General features: G+C 42.8%; 1 protein-coding gene across 2 annotated transcripts in view; it reads right to left on the bottom strand.

Moving 5' to 3' along the window:
- The window catches only part of CCDC141 (coiled-coil domain containing 141), a 271474-nt gene that overhangs the window by 143194 nt on the left and 107109 nt on the right, over positions 1-21171 (bottom strand). For both annotated transcript variants that reach the window (XM_073646809.1, XM_073646810.1), the window contains exons 5-6: positions 11840-12093; positions 7486-7605 (exon numbers count right to left, since the gene is read on the bottom strand). In XM_073646809.1, coding sequence (XP_073502910.1) covers positions 7486-7605; positions 11840-12093 — 374 coding nt within the window. The remainder of the gene's footprint in view (positions 1-7485; positions 7606-11839; positions 12094-21171) is intronic.

Below are 21171 nucleotides of genomic sequence, written 5' to 3'. Positions count from 1 at the left end.
GATACCGCAAAGCAGGAGACATACAGGACTCAGTTCAGACACGGGAACTGATACAAAAAGCAGGAGACAAGAGACGGGACCTGGCACCTTCAGAGTGCAAGCACACACTGAAGGAAACACTATGCTCAGGCAGGGATAGAAGGGAGCTGCTGAGCTATATACCAAGTGACAGACAGCAATAGGCTGAGGACGCACAAGGGGTGTGACCCACAGCAGGTACAAAAGGCAGGAAGTGATCGGGCGCCGCCCTTAAGCAGCAGAAACAGACACAAACAGACAGCATGGAGGGAAGCCAGAGAGACATTCTGGACAGGAGATCAAGTGCGCCCTCTTGCACAGTGGGAGATGGACCACCATGCAAGGACGCCGCCAGGTATGTTACACACTGCATAGGCAAACAGTATGGGAGACCCACTTCCTAATAATGGGAACATTGTTTTCAGGAGGCCCTCCTCTAAGTCTCTTCAAAGGGGTATTGGGGTGCGTCCAAATTTTCAAAGGGGTATTGGGGTGCGTCCAAATTTTGGGCAGCCCTGCTGCACTCACTGCATACACAATAACCGTATAGGAGACCCACTCTTTAGTAATGGGAACAACAAAGCATAGCCGGCTGATGGCTCCCTAAGAATAGTAAAGGCCAACTGCTGGCCCTTTAAGAATAGTAGAGGCCGCCTGATGTCCCTATAAAAATAGGCTTTGTGACTTTCAGAGTCCCTCCTTCATAAATGAAACAGGATGTGTCTGATCATGTCTTACACACCAGATGGCCAGATAAGTTTGTAAAATGTTAAAATAACATTTCCCGGTGAATGCATTTATCACGGTTGAAAGCAATGCAAAAGTGCAAAAACGCATCAAAAATGCTACGTGTGAACATAGCCCTAGGTGTGGAGGAGTATTTTTGGTTTTGGTTATTTATTTTGCCTTACATACAATTCATTACCCTGGAAAGGATGTTCCTTAACATATTTCCAAGGAAAATCCATTTTGGTTTCGTTTTTGTATGTTTTATTGTGAGTCTGTAAAAGTGGTGTAATACCTCTGACAACATTGTTGCCAGCAGTGACCTGGGAGTCAGAAATGCTTCCAGGGGTCTTCCCCATGCTGTTCCCATGTTATTTGAGCACTGTTCCCATCGATTTGGGCAATTTTTAGGCCCTCTGCAGACCGCCGGGGGGAGCCACCTGAAAAATGCTCGAGTTTCCCATAGACTTACATTGGGCTCGTTGCTCGAGTCGAGCACCCGAGTATTCCAATGTGCTCAACCTGAGCAACGAGCACTTTAGTGCTCGCCCATCACTAGTAATGACTATCTAATATATGAGTTTCACTTTTTGGATTGAAGAACTGAAATAAGTTAACTTTTTGATGATATTCTAATTTTGTGAGAAGAACCTGTAAGTCTGATTACTCACACATCTATGGACAGACAGTGTGGGATGAAGGGCAATATAGCAAGATCATCTCTACTATGAGAGGAAGAGCGCTGATCAAAGAGTTTGTAATGGGACACAGCAAAACTCGGCTGTGCTGCCATTCCCCCAATGGAGAACTCATCTGAAAGTTCTACTCCCAGCACTTTCTAATAATGCAGAAGGTTAGACCAGTTGATCAGGGCTGTCTCTCATACATTTTGTTTTCTCCTGCTTGCACGTGATTTATTCTGCTCTGCAGCCGCTGTTACATTGTGTGTCCAGTTCAACATGAAAAAATTGGTGAAATGTCCACTTTAAGCTGTTCTTTTAAGTTCAGTGTGCAACCATTAAAAAAGAAGTGCAATATTAAATACATATTTAGAATCGATGGGTAATCAAAATGATTTTTAAACTCTGCTATGATTATTATAGAGTATCTGTGGCGCCCCTGAGGGTTTAGTCTCCACAGGGGTACTGCACCTCAGATAGATGTGTGGTATCTCCTCTTCCAGGTAAGGATGGAGCATCACTCAGGACCCCACTTCACCACTCAACACTACACCACTCCTGTCCAGTAGGGGGCCTAAATGCACCAGGGTGCTGCCCCGGTCCGGGATAGAGGGGATGGGGGGAACCAAAGATAGGGGGAACCATGTAGTGGGTGAGGGTGGAGGACACACTTTTAGGAAGCACTTATTGATTCATATTTAATCTATGGCCATCTTAAGTTCAAGGTCTTTGATTGAGGGTCTTCTGTCAGGGTCCAGCAAGAGGCTGTAGCAGGCGGAAGATTCGCGGTCCTCGTACTCTGGCCTTGAGACGAGGAGCGGGTCAGAGTTAACCAGTGTCTCTACCCGGTCAGGGTCCTGTTCTAAGAAGGCCTTGGAGGAGAGAAGAGGAGATAGGCTCCACAGGCAAAAGGATCCCAGGGGGATACGGACGGAGCGGAGTCGCCACCTGTATTCTTTACTCTGGCCTAGCTAGAGGGATTCCTGCTGCAAAAGGGGTAACCGGCCCCCGATATCTGACTTTGTTGCTTCACATCTCAGTCAGAAAAGCTCGGAGGCTTAGTGGATCCCAGGGGGATACGGACGGAGCGGAGTCGCCACCTGTATCTCTCACACTGCGTTTATCCAGTGGGACCCGGCCTTACACCACGTTCATACCACACACAGTCAGGAGAAGACTTAGTGGGAGAACTTACCAAGTTGAGGAACACACACCAGCGGGGTCTCGACAGGTGCTCCTGATCTACCTGGGAAGTGCTGAACCCCCTTCCCGGTGGCCGCAGTACACCGTGGGTAGCAGAGAGAAGCTTTGCGGCTGAAAGTTCATCTAAAGTGAGTAAAGACCCGGATTACTTCATTCACTGCCTCCGCTTGTTTATTCCTGCGCGGCACTGCACCCACCATCCCTTCTCACACTGCCCTGAGGCCTGCTCCACCTGTGGGGAGCGGTCCAATCTTAGCTGCCCCTAACACCAGCCTCAGTGGACTGTTGCAACGCTGGTGTCCTTCACCAGAAACCACAGGTGGCGTAGTCGAACAACCACTCATCCAATAAGCCCATCTCCATCCATCATCATTATTTTCATGTGACAGCCCTGGGCACGGAACGGGTCCAGACCACGAGTGCATCCCCCGCAACTCCTACACTCAGGGCGAGGCGGCACATATCCGACACAGGATGACCCAACATTGGGGCAGATTTATCAGAATTCTGCATAATTGCGCTAAAAATCTGATTTTCATGACTTGCACCATAATTATAAGCTAAAGGCTGCACTTCACTCCTGATGTTTGAGAGCACAAATAGGATTCAATTCCACAGATAACGTAAAAAATAAATGTTGTTTGTAAAAAATAAATTATGTTGCACCATAATTATTACATGATTTACACACTTTTTACAACTTGTCCATCAAGGGGTGTGATCTCGCTAATGGCACATGGCTTAATGTGCAACACAATGCGGCAAAATTGTGGCACACATTTCTTGTTCCTAAGTAAGCCAATCAATTAGCGGTGAAAACTTAGACTAGATAGACTTAACATTCGACAATTTATCAAAACGCCTGATCTATTTTGATAAAATTAGGCGCATTGTAAGAGACTGTTTAGTCTAACTTTGCACTGTCTAGCAATTAGTCAGTTTTGATAAATATGCCCCAATAATTTTCATTGATGATCTCTGCAGCTATCCTCTTTTTAAAAGCATTTTCCAGTAATCGAAAAAAAGGTCTTTAAGTCAGTCTAATATGAAGAGCAATTCCGTTATCCACTGGACTCTTCTGCCAGCTTTATAGTCTACTGTTCGTCTGCTAGAGTGGCAGGAATGGGGTTAGCAGCTGTCTTCTACCTCCTTGCAAGCATAATATTACCAGCAATATTTATAGTAGCGGGGGGCAGTAGATACCCCACTGACCAAGAAACTACAAATGTGTAGCATCATGCAGCTTGTTTGTAACTTTATGTTTCTGCGTCCGTTTAGGTAAGAAGAGGACTCAGCATCAAGCTCTGCCAGGTCAGATACCAAGGTGCAAGCAATCAATGCACATTGGGGGTTGTATAAGTGGCAGCACCTCTAACACCAGGTTCGGTGTGCATATGTCTTGCTCACAGCCTGCCAGGCCTCCATCAGGAGAATTGTGATTAACAATCTGCAAGAATTGTCATTTTCTTGAATTTTATGTTTGCATTGCAGACCTCCTGCAATTCCGTAATATCTTACCTTTTAGTAGTCTTGCATCTCCCCTAATATACTTCAGGTTGACAAAAAAATACTATATTATATATAGAGTATAGAATAATAAATGGATTAATCATGGTCGAAGGCAAAACTTTTTTTTGATTCGTAGCGTCTCTAAACACAATCATCCAGTCGACTCATAATATTTTGTCAGCCTGCAGCAGCCAAAAGGGAACACAATGGTGATATATGCATATATATGCTCAATACAGTGAGCATCGCTTAGTGGGGACAGATTAACAGTGTACCTTTAAAGGGAGCCTGTCGTTAGATTAATGCTACCCGTACTACAGGCAGCATGAATATGAGCCTGGTAATGGTACAATTACAACCTAGTATATTTTTCACTTAAAGCTGCAGCACATTTCAGAGAAAACATAGTTGGTAGAGCTGTCGATTATAGGCAGAGACTTAACTAGTCCGGTGTGGCCCCCAGTCGGCTTATCCCTGCACTGCTCCAGTTGATTGACAGGTCTTTTCCATGTGTCTACATTGGGGGAGACCTGTCAATCAACTGGATTGCTGCGAGGAGAAGCCGCCCTGTGGCTGCACCAGACTAATAAGGTCTCTTCCTAATAGCAGATTTTAAAACTATGTTTTCTTTGAAACGCTGCAGTATTTTAGACTAAAACATACTTGGCTGTAATTACACAGCCGGGCTTTGATTCATGCTGTTTGTGGTTCGGGCAACCTGAAATTAATGACTGATTTCCTTTTAAAAAGTACTGATGTTTTATAAAACTTTTTATATGTAATATTGACATGTCAAAATTTTTAATCACTGAAGATCTGGGTGCTGAGATCTCCACCGATTGCTGATACAAAAAGGAAGAAACCCTCAGAAGAGTGGTGTACCCCTTCAGATGTAATCAGCTCTGCTTGGCTCTTCTTGGGTAAGTGGGGTTAGTGGTGTACTGGCTCATAGCCAGCTATGGGTCCATACACAACATCTCTGAAGAAAGCCAAGCAGAGAGATTGTGGGGGCCTTAGCACTAAGACCACCAAAATCACTTCCGACATATTACTACATAATGCTATGCCCAGCACCTCTGCATGCTGTCCCCTTCTCCCTTTGTGCAGGGATGCCAGTTTACTCACCACTCCTGGCCAGCGTGCTCCTGCTCTTGCCTCCTTCCCCATCCATGCCCGCCGCACTGTGTCTCAACGATGTTGCTAGGGCACGCGTGAGCGCGCTCCCCTGTCCATAAAGGGGCAGCGTGTGCCCATGGTAAATGCTCCCAGCAACAGTCAATAGCTGGGAGACATCTTGTATATAAGGCACCCTCCCCAATTGGTAGGTGCCTGAGTAACCATTATAGTTATGTAGGTGGTTAGTGTGAGCAACTGTATGTTGCCAGGTACCCCATCCCTAGACTGTTATAGTTATCACGTGTCCCGTATCTTGAGTCCCTTAGGCCAGTCTAGTTGCCCACATTCCTGAAACAGTAGATGTGGTACCAGTCCGCTTACCTGGGGGCTGCATACCCAGGTTAGAACTCTGAACCTGTCCCTGAGGCCGTCCCGTTGGCATTACATGAACCTGTCCCTGAGGCAGTCCTGTTGGCATTACTTGAACCTGTCCCTGAGGCTGTCCTGTCTGCGCAGTGTGAACCTGTCCCAGGGGTCCTCCTGTCTGCACAGCGAGAACTTGTCCCAAGAGGCCGTCCTGCCCTATTGAGAATCTGAAGTACGTATCTGCCCTTTGGTGTCAGCAGCTACAGCCGGACGTCACCCTGGAGTGGTACCTGGCAGCTACCTGCCACACAAGCCTGACCTCACCACTAGAGGCTCCAGGGTAAGTCCGGCTCATGGAACAGTGGGTCCACGAACCACGTGCTCCACCTAGAAGAGTAAGACGCGATGTCATATCAAAAGTTCTAGAATAAGTCATTCTTTGATGTAGTGTTTCCTATTACTGGGAACCTACTACTCCATCAGTTTCTAGCAGTTACAAAATGTTCAGCGTAGAGATGAGCAATTTCATTTGTGTTGCCCTAGTTCGGAGTCCAGTAGGGTCCTCCATGGCAGCCAGACCAGAGCAGTTTTCATTTCTGCTCCCTGCATCCCCAACCCAGCATCCTGTGTGCCTCTGGCACGTACTTGGCCCCAAGACGTCATGATGTGCGTTATGTCGAGTAAAAAGCGCCCTCTCTCTCCTGTAGTGTGTAAGTTCTTATGGTCAGCTGGGTTCTCTCCTTCTTCTGTAGAGTGTAAGCTCTTATGATCAGCAGGTCTTCTCTCTCTCCTGTAGAGTGTAAGCTCTTATGATCAGCAGGTCCTCTATCTCTCCTGTAAAGTGTAAGGTCTTCTAGTTAGAGGGGTCCTCTCTCTATCTCACTCTGTCTTGTAGAGTGTAAGCTATTATGGTTAGTGGGGTCCTCTCTCTCTTGTAGAGTGTAGGCTCTTATGATCAGCAGTATTCTCTCTCTCTCTCTCGTAGCATGTAAGCTCTTATGGTTAGCAGGGTCCTCTCTCCTGTAGAGTGTAAGCTCTTATGGTTAGCATTGTCCTCTCTCCTGTAGAGTGTAAGCTCTTATGATCAGCAGGGTCCTCTTTCCTGTAGAGTGTAAGCTCTTATGGTTAACATGGTCCTCTCTCTTGTAGAGTGTAAGCTCTTATGATCAGCAAGGTCCTCTCTCTCTCCTGTAGAGAGTAAGCTCTTATGATCAGCAGGGACCTCTCTCTCACTCTCCTGTAGAGTGTAAGCTCTTATGGTCAGCGAGGTCCTCTCTCATACAGTGTGTAAGCTCTTATGGTCAGTGGGGTCCTCTCTCTCTCTTCTGTAGAGTGTAAGCTCTTATGGTCAGCAGGGTCCTCTCTCCTCTAGAGTGTAAGCTCTTATGGTCAGCGGGGTCCTCTCTCTTCTGTAGAGTGTAAGCTCTTATGGTCAGCAGGGTCCTCTCTCCTCTAGAGTGTAAGCTCTTATGGTCAGCGGGGTCCTCTCTCTTCTGTAGAGTGTGAGCTCTTATGGTCAGCAGGGTCCTCTCTCCTCTAGAGTGTAAGCTCTTATGGTCAGCGGGGTCCTCTCTCTTCTGTAGAGTGTAAGCTCTTATGATCAATGGTATCCTCCCTCTCCTCTTCCACACATGTATTTTCTGAGTAATTACAAGCTTTCCAGTATTGAGATTCAGGCAAATTTATTTGCCACAAATCAAATTTTTAGGGAAAATTTGGCAAAGTCGATGAATTTGAATTTCAAAATATCAGCTTTTCTCTAATATTTACCAACAAAATGACCTGCTTTTTTCTATTGATGAGAATAAATTCCCACACCATTAATCTAGCTGGGTTGTAATTAAGATGAAATGTTTAATTATATTACCTGGGAGTCGTGAACAAGCTGTTTGTGTTTGTGAAGTAGCTCCTCGTTTTCTGTCAGTGATGCTCCGAGCTGGACATCGGTCAGATGGAAGTCTATCTGCTTCCTTAGCCAACAGGAAATCTATGGCAAAAGTGCATTCAGTCATTGGTCACGATTTATAAAGCATCATATAGCAAAAAGAGAATAAAGTTGTTTTCAGATGATTCTGTTAGGAGCTATGGAAAAGGTCCAGCACAACAAGCAAACACTCCCAAGTTATAGAAACAGCTGTTTTCCATAGAAAAACACATTTATTTCTATTGGAGTAATGGAAACAGTGTAGCTCAGCTGTTCCCATAACTATTGCTGGTTCCAATGGTCGGAGCCATATAAATAATAAAAAATACTTGAATTTGCCATCATGTATAATTCATAATATTAGTACAATGTCAAACTGTCAACATATTGTAATGCCAATTATCTCCTGCTTCTTCTTACTACATGTTGGCATCCTGGCATTGATATCTAATTGGAGATGAACCTAGATAAGCAAACAATGATGAGGTCCAACCAACCTCCATTTCAGCAGCATAAACTGTCTGCAGCATGTCCCAAGGGTGATTATTTCAAGCTGTTGGACTGAATGTCAGCTGTTCTTTCCCCAGCCTAATGCCATTCTGAAATTTCCTATGTTTGATCATCTGCTGCCTGTTGCAATTACAATGATCTTCTTAAAGGGGTATTCTCACATTAATAAATAGCTTTAGTTAATTAGCATAAGAAGGAGAAAGTTTCCAAATGAGTAGCTATCTGCTTTCATTATCCATTCTCCTGCTCTAAGAGCTTTTATCTTATATAGTGTACAGCTTGTTCCCAAGGAGCTCAGCCATCAGAACCTGAGTTTGTGAATTAGTTACATTCTAGTAGCTAAGAAAGGAGTCAACTCCTAAAATCACAGTCAGCTCTCTCCAGTCCATTTGATTACTATACAGCAGTTAGCTGCTCCCCTTCCTCCTATTCTTTCTCAGCTACTGACCAAGCTGCTCTTATCAGTCTTGTATAATCACTATCCAAAGTCCACACCATTGGCAGTGGCCAGAGCAGTTCTCCTAATCATGGCTCTCGCTTTCCTGAGCCTTGTGTTTGTTTAAATGCACTGTTATCTCTATAAACAAATATATAGTGATAACAGTGTAGACTTCAGAACAATGACCATAGCAGAAGGAAACTGATCAGAACTGACATTCAAGGAGGAGAACCTGTGCCCCCTGAAACCAGGAAGTAAGGAGATTGCAGAGCTATGTGCTGCTCAAGAGACAACTTAATATCTGACAGCAAAAAAAAAATCTGACAGCAAAACATAACTGTGCTAGCCTTGAAGCTGTATGAGCGAAAAGTCAGCTCCTAAAGCTCTGTGAGTCCTATGAGATGGAACCCTCATTCAGATTAGCCTATTATTCTTTACAATGGCATATAAACCTACTCAGGGCTGCACTTTTTAGCATTTAATTGGGAGTACTGGCCAGAGAATACTGCTGTCCATCTCTCACAAAGGACAGGAACTGGAGAGCGAGCGGGATTTTTTGCTATTACACCCACTTCCTCTTTGGACTCCACTGCAATAGTATAGTGATATGGAAAAGTATTTGTTTCTTCTAGCTACCCGCCATTATTGCAGATTTGTCACACTGAATATCTTCTCTTCATTAAACAAATATGTTACATAATAGATTAAGAAAACAACTTAAAAAGTTTTTGACTTTGCTTTTCTGTAGCAAAAAAAATATATTAATTTTAACATCCTCCAGGAACACGGAAAGGAATAAGAGGGTCACCACCGCGACACTAAAAAAATTCAGAAATTTTTAAATTTGAGTTGATTAATTTTATATCTGTATTGGAAATGCTCTTTTTTATTTAATAAAATATTATATTATATAATTCTTTGTGGTGTTGGAGCCACCACTGTGTATTGATTTATACAGATAGTATTGAGCTCAATGAGAGGCATATAAATCTAAATACATTAAGTGTCCCCTAGTGGCAGCTGCTGTGACTTTGTTATGGCAACACTGTTTAGTGGACCCCATACTTCTATGGTATTACACCACTTTGTTTTTCTGCAGATTTTGCATATTGTTTCCTGAGATGTTGTGATGTGGTTGTGTGCAAGCACATTGCAGGGTGTGAATGGAGTCTTAGGCATCATTAAGACGTCTGTTTTTTATGTTTGTGGAAAAAAAAGTACCAATTTCCATCAGTGTTTGATTCATGTGTCAGTTTTTACCATTAGTGTTTAAGCAGTTTTTCTAGTATACAAATAAAGCCACATTCACACCTTCAGTATTTGGTCAGTATTTTACATCCTTTTTTTTTTAAGCCAAAACCAGGAGAGGAACAATCAGAGGAAAAGTATAATAGAAACTCGTCACCACTTCTGTATTTTTCACCCTCTCCTGGTTTTGGCTTACACATACTGATGTAAAATACTGACCAAATACTGAATGTGTGAACGTGGCCTAAAACTGATTAAGGTTTCTCCTGCTTGTCTTATCAAATGAACATGAAAAACAGACGGCACACAGATGCAACTAAGATTCCCTCCATGTGCTGTCAGAGTTTTTCACCGACCCATAGACTTGAATATGAGATTTTTAATCCTTGACTTGGATCAAAATCTTTTTTTTTCGTTTTTGCAGGCACTCAGTCTGGAAAAAAATGTGAACAGCCCCATAGACTAGAATAGATATGTGTTCCATACATCAAAAACGTGCACAGAGCACGTACATGAATTCGCTATCTGAAAGGGGTTATCTCCGCTGACTAACCATTATTCAGAACATTTCGGCAAATTGTTGAAGGTTCTGCTGAAAAATTCCAGAACTCAGCTGATATTGTTGGATGAAAATGTAAGTAACCATACCTTGTTCTAACAAATGTTCATTATGCAACTCTCCTCTTGTCTAAATGTCCTATATGCTTAGTGTAATCCTCAGTATCTGCACTCGTTCTGGATGTAGGGACATTGCACAATTTGGCTGACAACCACCCATACATTCTAAATACATTTTTGGGTCTTTGTGATAGGCCAGTTTAAGGGTGTGGTGTGGGGGTGCAGTCTTTATTAAGGGGTGGGGTGAATGTCCATAAAAATTTTAGTCCAGTTGTCCAGCAAAAATTGAACAGCAGTTTGGCAACTCTGGCATTGTCTAGTATCAAACATAGGACCTCCTAAAGGAATAAGTATTTATCAAGATACACATTTACTGTAGTTAAAGAGAACCTATCACTAATCTGGGGCTGCCCCTATCATTTAATAAAACAATGGGTATCTCCTAATTAGTGATTTTTCTAAATATACTCCAGCAACAAAACCTTTCAGAAGTAGTCGTAATGGGGTTTTCGCACAAACAAAAGTTAATTTTAATCAATAGATCTTAAAATAATAATATGTTCCACAATTGGAAGTGTTTAAATAAAATGGGCAACCCCAGACTCGTGATAAACCCTTAGGCAATGTTCACATGCAGCATTTTTGCTTTGCTTGCTTATTTTCTGCGGCCAAAACATTCTGTCTTGGTAGTAAAAATATGTTCAAAATGCATGTTTGGCTGCATTTTCACTGCATGTTTTTTTCTGGGTGCAGATTATATTTATGCTTTGTCTATAGTACTTGTTGAATAAAGTTAGTTTTATGCACCAAAAATGATGCAGCAAAAACGTTTGTTGCTTTTTTTTTCATTTACTCGTTGCTTTTTATGGTTGAAAAACTGCTGCAGAAACTTTGAAAGAATTGACATAGTGCAGATTAAAAAAAAAAACAAAACACTGCAATTCTCAAATTGTCAGGAATAAAAAAAAAACAAGCATGTTGATGAGATTTCTGAAATCTCATAGATTTTGCTGATACTTCAAATCGCAGCTTCTGTGACATGTGAACAAAGCCTTAAGTTTAAATTAGTTAAGTTTAGCATAAGTATCTTTTCTAAATGGCAGAAAAAAAAATTCAGAATGACTTTTATACAGACAGAATGACTTGGCTTTGGTGATGGGTCTGGGAGGTGTAAAGTCAAAAGCTCCATTGGATTTTCCTAATAGAATTTATTGTGGATGTGAATATTCAGTATCTGCAACATATTCAATTATATGTAACTTATTTTTTATTGCAGAGATAAAATATCATTTTTCTGATACTCAGAGTAGGAGGCCAACCTTGGGTAGACCAGATGGTGAGCTTTGAAAGGTTCCTCCTGTGCCACCGTGTAAAGAGGAAACCATTCTCCTTCGTCCCATGAAATAACATTGTGCTCTGACACTATCCCTACAGCTGCGCCCTGGAGGAACAGGTGCGGAGATGATTTTCTCCCCTTGTTACCTTGTATTCCTGTTGGTGCCACTGACTAACGTGTGAGACCTGCTCCAACCTTATCCGGTGTTGCCTCATCTGCTTGTCCAGCTGCCGCCTCCGGTCTTGCAGCGATTCCAATAGTCTTTCCACTTTGGAGCAGCTGCTATGGGCTCCTTTCATGGTGTCAGGATTTGCCACAGGCAGGTGAGATTTTAATTGCTGTATGAATTCAGTTAGTTCCTGGCTTTTATTTAGTAAAGCCAAAGACCGTGCCAGGAGTGCTGAAATTTAAAAGAATATAGGTTGGTAAAATGATGAGGCATCGCAAAAAATACTGTCAGTTTGATAAATATTCAATTCAGTAATTTGCTAGTTAGGTCAATGGCTGAAAAACTTTTACTAGGATTCCTATAACTTTTCCAGAATCCTGAATGGCATATCTGCTTGATTATGTAGTGAGTTATATTTGCAATGATATATTCCATCAGTTTGCAAGTATATATTTTTTCTAGTTAGTTAATAAAGGTATCACTCCTATATACTTTAGTCACTTTTAATAGAAAAAAAAATATTTAAAAATCACATAAATACAAATCTAGGGAGATTTGCTATTTAAGTTGTAAGGATGGACATACAAGGGGATTTTGATCAGGTGAACTGAAGATTGCAGTATTGCATAAAATAATCATCAATACAACTTTGCCAACATGGATCATATTGTAAGTCATGTGTGATTGCTCCCTTTGTAATGTCGGCATCTCTGCCTCCCTTCCCCGGCAGAGACACCAACTCCCTCCTCCTCCTCCTAATGCTTCTGCCTGAGGTCTGTGCACTGTTAACAGATCCCTGAGCACTGTGCTTAGGCGCACGCAAGGTCCCACCCTCTTAAAGAGACAGCGAGCGCCATCCTAAAGTGTCCCCAGCCTACAGCTCGGAGACACTCATTATTTAAGGCACCTCCACCTGATGGGAGGTGCCTGAGCAACCTGTTAATTTAGTCTTGCATGCTTGCTAGTTCTCAGGTCCCCAGTGTACGTATCCCAGTGTATCCACGTCTGCCGTGTCTACCTGTGTAACAGTCATATCTTCCAGATCACCTGCTTGCCTGTATACCAGCCTTGGCCACCAGCACCTGCTTGCTTCTATTTCTGCTATGCCCGTCAGCACCTGCCTGGTCGTATAGCAGACGGTCCCGTCCACACCTGCAGTGCCCATCAGTATATCTGCCTGACCTTCCTGCACCTGCTGTGCCAATCTGCATATCCGCCGGACCTGTTGGCACTCGCCGTGCCAGTGTGTATATCAGTTGGATCTGCTGGCACCAGTCTTACCTGTCTTTATGTCAGCAGGACCCATCTGCATCTGTGGTTCCAATGTTCCTGTTGTGCCTGCCAGTATTAGCTGTACTCTCCTACTGGGCTGTTCCAGCTACGTGTCCCTTGAGGTTCAGCTGCCATGTGCCCAAGGTCAGTCCTGGTGTAGCACCTAGTCCCGCCTCCATGGGCTCTCCTCGGACCACGGCATGGTCAGTTGCCGTGCATCCAGGGTCAGCCTTGGTATGGCGCTTAGTCACGCCCCTCCAGGCTTTCCCTCGGGTCTTAGCACAGTGGTTCCACCACCCTGACCGTTACACCCTCATTGCAATATGGATGCGTTTTCTGTAACTCTAAGGTTAAGGTTACTTTGATCATATCACATTTTGGACAAACCACAATGTATGAGTTGTGACCGCCCTTTAAAGTAAAGTAGGGTCGGATTTTTGGTGACCATTGGGATATCGCAATTTGAAATTGCAATCTTTGTACAGCAATACCAAAAGTCGGCATGTAGCCCTAGACTTGGGCCCTGATACATTGTTTCTGTTGTTCCATTTTGGAGCAATTTGCTTTTTTATTAGTGACATTAGTATCTACGCTTTATTCTCTATATGTTTTGGAACACTTTTTAAGTTGTCTTTCTTTCTCAAATCTTTTTTTTATTTTTCTGCAACAACTTTGCTTATCTACATGTTTTAGACAGATTCATAAAATGTGACTTTTACCTAATGTTGCATTTTTTTGACACATCTCACTCCAGTCCCTGTCTGGAGTAATAAGATTTTTGGAGGAGTTTTCAATATTGTCCATTTTTAAACAAAAAGTGCAACCTTTTTAAAGGTTATGCTACTTTTGGAACTAAAAAAATGCAAAAGCCAGTAAACTAAACAAACATAAAGATAATGTTTGATTTTTGTACCAAATTCGTGAACTGCGTGCACCATTTTGAAGAATTTGGTGCAAAAAAGCATCAGCGAATACAAGACAAAAAGAAAGAAAAGTGACTTCAATGAATCGCAAATCGAGACCATAAAGTGTAAATATCATTCAAACTTTTCTAGATGTTCTACCCATCTACAAGACCTTTAGAAGACTGTGCAGAAGAGCAAGCTGATGAGTTCAGCTCCTGCAAGCGCGGCCAGCAAATTTTTCATTATTTATACCACAAAAATTGAGTAAATTATGGCAGAAATGTACTCCAGTGCCTGACTATCTCATGGTGGCACACGCCAGCTGAAAGATTAGTTTGCCGCATCTTACTGCACCACACTGTTCATCAAGACTGTAAAACAAAGCTCCAGTCTTGATGAATCAGGGGCTTTGTGCTCCATTAGGATATTGAAGTACAATTGCACAAAAATTTTGCAACATTTCAAAAAAGATGAAATTGAAGAATTAAGCTAAAACATCTGGAAAACCAAAACCATGCCTATAATGCTAAAGAAAAAGAATACAGACAAAAGTAAGGCCCCAAGTACCTTGGATAGTTTATCCATGGCTCTATTCACACATTCATTTTTTCAATTGCGAGACAGACAGCGCACTGAGTTTAAATTGATTTCACATATTTGTTTTTTTTATTAGATCCAATTGTCTATTGTGGCAAATTCAAAGCATGTTCTATTCTCCTCCATTTTTGCAGATTAAAGTTCATAGGGATTTGTCAAAAATGGATAAAAAATGGAAGCCATCTGTTTATATCTGTGTTTCATCAATTTTTAACCTGATCCATTGAGAAGTATCAATGGGGAAAAACAAGTTTTGACTATTTAGGCTGTGTTCTAACTGTTGTTTTTATTTCCTTTATTCTGATGTGTGAGAGACATAGAAAAATAGAAATAAAAAGTCAATCTGCTGTCTGATCAATGGTCTGCAGAACTTTTTGATCATCCAAAAAAACCAAATCGCTGATGGAACAGACACTGAGGTATTCAGAGGCACCACTAGAAAGGCTACATGCACACTATGTCTTTTTCTGGCGAATTCCGCCTGGAACCCGTCTAAAAGACACCGTAAAACCGCTTAAAAAAATTAACATAATGCACATCAATGTAAAAACGACATTGCTGTGCACATGGTCAGTCATTTGGTACACCAATGGTCAGTCATTTGGTACATCTATTAATTACTTAAACAGGTTATCCACTACTTTGATGACCTATCGTTAGGATAGGTCATCCATGTCTGATCGGCTGTGGTCTGACACCTTGCACCCCCGGCGATCAGCTGCTATCAGCGGCTCACTTGTCGAGCTGTTCCGTGTACTTGTAGTGGCCAGGGCTTGGTACTGCACATCCGCCTCCTATTCAAATCAATAGAATGCAGATGCGCGGTACCCTTCAGCGGCCACTACAAGTAGATGGAGCTACTCGGCAAGTGAGCACTTCCGGCCGGCAGTCTCCGGCAATAACTTCTGATCAACAGGGGTGCCGTGTATGAGACCCCGGCCGATCAGACATTGATGACCTATCCGAAAGGATAGGTCATCAATGTAAAAGTAGTGGACAACCTCTTTAATTGTTATTAAATGACATGTTCATTCTTCGGGCGACTTCCGTTAAGAAAGCTGCTCACTAGTTTTAGCTTAAATTACAGAAAAAAGAGGCTGGCAGCAGAGCTGCTGTAAAAATAATGACAAAATCGCCAGCGAGCCCGCTTTAGGAAAAAGACCAGCATCTTTTTCCTTTAATGGCTTCACCTGGGAAAACTTTGGTTGCCTTAAAGACTTTGTTCACATACCACTAAAAATGGATCTGTTTAAAACAGAACAAAACTGTTGCAAACAGTAGTCAAAGTTTCCATTTTTGTAAAGGACCCGACAATTGGATCAATTTAAAAACTGAAACTTTTGCTTCTGCCGCTTTCTGTTTCTAATCTGCTATGATTGCATCTTTAACAGGATCCTTAAGAAATGGATTCCAAATGCTAATGTGAACTTATCCATAATTCCTTCAGATGTTAAAAATGGATGAGAAGAAAAATGGATTAAAAAGGGGATTTATAACTGAGGCAAAATGGATGAGACATGAGAGAAGAATGTCTGTTTTTGATGGATATAAAAAAATGGAAATGGATTTTTTAATGTAGCCCAAGTGTGGGCACGTTCACACAAGCGTCATGGTTTCAGTTGGCTATGGCAGATCCATTGCAAACTGGGCCTAATCTACATATAATGGGTCCGCCAAGTTCCTGACAGGTTTTTGTAGCTTGTTTTTCTTCTTACAGGATAGAAAAGCACTATAGACTAATTTTTTTTCCATTAGAAAGAAATGGAAACCTGACTAAACAGAGACAAGCAGGCAGTAAAGTAAACTTGAGTGATGAGGAGGACATATGTCTACTGGTTATATTCCCCCTAAAATGAAAATATTTTATAAGTCATCCCAACTCTAATTTAGCAAGTATTGTAGTAAACAGGTTAATTGGACTTTGGAGGCTCATTTAAGACCTCTTGCACACGGCAATGCCATGTGCATGGTCTCTGCTCACTGGCGCATGAAATGTACTTTACCACATAGCGTTTCCATAAGGCACCCCATTCTCCTCTAGGATCTATTCTTCTGAAAAAGAATACATCTGTATACAATAGCATGTAATGAATGTGACACAATTGTTTTTTCAAAACCTTTGTGTGAATTTGGACTTACACATAGTATACCAACAGCATATATGATAATTTTCAGCCTGTGTGCCCACAATGAGTTTTTGGTGAGTTTTTGACATTGCTATCAGGAAAGGCCGCGGATGCCTGGGCAAGCTCTATCTCCTCTGGAGCGAGTTCAACTGGGAGGAATCAGAGGATGAAATAGCTAGGTCCCCTGTCACTGAGACTTGAAGACCAGCGAAAGGCCTGGTGAAAGAAGATGTAAGCAGCGAGACCAATGAGTCGAGAAAGAGCAGGAGTTGCAGGAGGAAGCAATCCTCTAATAAGGATAAAGTATGGGATCCCGTATACCCAAATCAGCATCCATTATCAGCCTGAAGTGCAGGATTGGCAACAAGCTGAAATTGCTGGCCTACTGGGAGCTGAAGGGGACTCTTGAGGAAGTTGGATGACTATGCCTGAGGAGTGATCTAGTCCATCAAGGAGAAGCAAGAGGCAGAACTGATGGCTCGAGAATGGAGAAGGGGAATTCGCGCCATGGACTTGGAGTTTCGATATTCGACGTGGGTTCAGAGTCATCTGTGAATATGGAACAGGTAACGATGCCTTTGTGAATCAGAGTCAGGTCAAATGCGACTATCTTCCACAGATTCTGCACAGCTTGTATCCAGGTGAGACAGTCACCTTTATGAAGATGGATGGACCGCGAGGCTGGTATGCCGTTGGTGTGGAGCGGCCTTGCTCCACTGCCGACATGGAGAAATGGAAGGCAGAGAGGGAGAAGAAAAAGCACTGAGGGAAGAAAGATGGCTCAGAGAAGTGGAGGAATGGGTAGAAGAAGAGAATCATATCTATGGGGGTTGTCTATAGCCAAGGGAGGATTCGCGATCGACTACCTCATTCGCTCAGACAAGGGAAAAGGTGTACTCATCCAATCCGGTTGAAGTCAGAGAACACAGGCCTGCACCGAATTTAGCAAATGTCCAAGTGACCCAACATGCAGTGACTGTATCTGAAGAAGAATAACCTCATGACCCAATATCAACATGGGTTTACGAGGGACCGTTCCTGTCAAACTTATCTGATCAGCTTTTATGAGGAGGCAAGTTCTTGACTGGACCAAGGAAATGCAGTAGATGTTGTGTATATGGACTTTTCAAAAGCTTTTGATACGGTTCCACCCAAAAGGTTGAAACATAAAATGAGAACAATGGGGATAGGGGAAAATATATGTATGTGGGTTAAGAACTGGCTCAGTGATAGGAAACAAAGGGTGGTTATTAATGGAAAACACTCAGACTGGGTCTCAGTTAACAGTGGGGTACCACAGGGGTCAGTATTGGGCCTGCTTCTTTTTAACATATTTATTAATGACCTTGTGGGGGGCATACAGAGTAATATTTCAATATTTGCAGATGACACTAAACTCTGCAGGGTAATCAGTACAGAGGAGGACAATTTTATATTACAGGACGATCTATGTAAACTAGAAGCTTGGGCTGATAAATGGCAAATGAGCTTTAATGGGGATAAATGTAAGGTAATGCACTTGGGCAGAGGAAATAAAATGTATAATTATATGCTTAATTGTAAAACACTAGGCAAAACTGAAACTGAAAAAGACCTGGGTGTATTGGTGGACGACAAGCTCACGTTTGGAGGCCAGTGTCAGGCATCTGCTGAAAAGGCAAATAAAATAATGGGATGCATTAAAAGAGGCATAGATGCTCAGGAGGAGAACATAATTTTACCTCTATACAAGTCACTAGTGCGACCACACTTAGAATACTGTGTACAGTTCTGGTCTCCGGTGTATAAGAAAGACATAGCTGAACTAGAGAGGGTGCAGAGAAGAGCGACCAAGGTTATTAGAGGACTGGGGGGTCTGCAATACCAAGACAGGTTATTACACTTGGGGTTATTTACTGTGGAAAAACGAAGGCTAAGGCTATGTGCCCACGATGCAGAAATGCTCAGCGTTTCTGCATCTCCCTGGCAGAAAAAAACGCATGCAGATTGTACATGCGGATTGTACATGCGGATTGTACATGCGGATTGTACATGCGTTTTCCTGCCAGGGACATGCGGATGTGAAGCGTTCTTCACTGACATTTCCGCATGTAGGTTGACAAGCGCTTTCCAAGCGATTAACATCACTTGGAAAGTGCTTGTGACAACTAGGTCACACTATATAAATCCATGCAAACGGCATGGATTTATATAGTGTGACCCGAGAGAATGGTTAAAAATAAAAAAATAAACCTATACTTACCTTCCGATGGCCCCCGAGACTTGCTGCGCTCCTGTGCTGGCTGCCGGCAGATCGCGGTACGCTGTACTGAAAGACCTGCCGTCACATGACTGTGACGTCAGCTCAGGTCCTTCAGTCCTGCGCGATCTGTCGGCAAGTGAAGAGAAGGAGTCCGGGGGCCATCGGAAGGTGAATATAATCTTTATTTTTTATTTTATTCTTTTTTTTATGGTACCTGGGTGTGGAGGAGAGACTCCTGTCCTCCACACCCGGGTACCATCCGCACATTAGAACGCGCCAATTACGCAAGTACAGATGCGGAATTGGCACGTTCTAATGCAAGTCAATGGTGACAAAAACGCAGCGCTTCCGCAAAATTAATGGACATGCTGCGGATTTTTGAGCGCAGCATAAACGCTGTGGAAAAATCCGCAGCATGGGCATTGAAAGTGCAGAATTGCATTGGAGACCATGGGGGAAGGTTTACCAAGCGTTTCCGCTGCGGAAATTCCGCAGTGGAAATTCCGCAGCATAAAATCTTGAAAAACGCATCGTGGGCACACAGCCTTAGGGGTGATCTTATTACTATGTACACGTATGAGGGGCCAGTACAAAGACCTTTCTACTGATCTTTTTACTCTGAGGCCTGAGACGAGGACAAGGGGGCATCTTCTACGTCTGGAGGAAATAAGGTTTAATCATAATCACAGATGTGGATTCTTTACTGTAAGAGCAGTGAGACTATGGAGCTCTCTGCCGCATGATGTTGTAATGAGTAATTCACTACTAAAATTTAAGAAGGGCATGGATGCCTTTCTTGAAAAGTATAATATTACAGGTTATATATACTAGATTCCTTGATAGGGCGTTGAGCCAGGAAATTAGTCTGATTGTCGTATGGAGTCAGGAAGGATTTTTTTTCCCCAATGTGGAGCTTAGTGTTTGCCACATGTTTTTTTTTGCCTTCCTCTGGATCAACATGTTAGGCTATGGGTTGAACTAGATGGACTTAGTCTTCCTTCAACCTTATAAACTATGTTACTATGTTACTGTGTCTGTGTGAATCAGCCCCAGGCTGTGCCACTACCAGGTGAACAACGCTGGAGGATTAGAAGATCCCCATTCAGGCCCACTCCTGAAAACTGGAGTAATCCGGAAGAGTGAAAAAAAAAGCCTGCAGTTCAGTTTGGCCACTGGCCAGGTTGTTAGGAGCAAGTTCTGGCGTACCCCCTATAAGAAAAAGCTGGAAACCAGTTGGGTCTCATGAAGAGCTCTAGTTAAGGTGAAAGAGGTTTGTTGAGGGTTTGTGTGTGTTACCCTCTTAGCCATGTGAAGGCTTGTGTCATGTTCGACTGTTCCTGAAGAAATTGGAGTGTCTGTTTTAAATATCTTTTTGGCCAGATGGGCCCGAAATAGCCAAGTGGGCTAGATTTTTTTTTATTTTTGCTTTATTTTTTACTGTGTCCGTTGTGCCCTTTTCTGCTGGATCAACGTGGCTGGAGGGTTGCACACCTTCAGTGATGGACTGTTGGTGATGTGCTGAACTGTGTCTACCTCAATTCTGGGGTCCTTAACCGAGAAGGACCAGATCCATCTGTATGTATGGACTCTGTCTATGTTCTGTTCCTTGGATCCTTAACTGAGAAGTACTGGATGCAGTGCCAGTTTGAAAAGATGATCCAGACTTCACCAGTCCAAGAATGTATTAAATGTTATATAATATATTGCCATCCTGCTATTGTGTTTTACAGGTCCTGGATTGCCAAGGATGGCAATCAGCAAAAAGGGGTGTGCGTAGAAGGGTTGACGAAGTTTCGGCACCCCTTCTGAAGACTCACTGTACAACCTGTCCTTGAGTGTAATGCAGTTTGATGTTTTAAATGTGATTTGAGTGTGTACTGGGCTCTGCAGCAGTTGTTAGGCTGTGACAGGGTTAAATCTAGTGCCAGCCCAGGTGGTGAAGAGTTTCTGAGGCATTTTGTACAGGAAGCTAGTTCCTGTAAGTCAGTTTGGGGGAAAGATTTTGAAGGAGATAAGAAGTATTGTGGAATATTTGTGCACAAGTGGGTAGTGTGCAGTGACTGAAATTCAAGAACAGCATTCAGAATAGTGCAAAAGAAAACTACTACCATGTTTACGGCCAGAGTGCAGAGACGAGAAAGGAAGTCACAGCGACACACATTGACCA

This window comes from Phyllobates terribilis, unplaced genomic scaffold (assembly GCF_046119375.1).
Source record: "Phyllobates terribilis strain yellow unplaced genomic scaffold, ASM4611937v1 Scaffold_9__5_contigs__length_417890890, whole genome shotgun sequence".
NCBI lineage: Eukaryota > Metazoa > Chordata > Amphibia > Anura > Dendrobatidae > Phyllobates > Phyllobates terribilis.
Note: the sequence above shows the minus strand (reverse complement) of the source record. Positions and strands in the feature narration are given on the sequence as shown.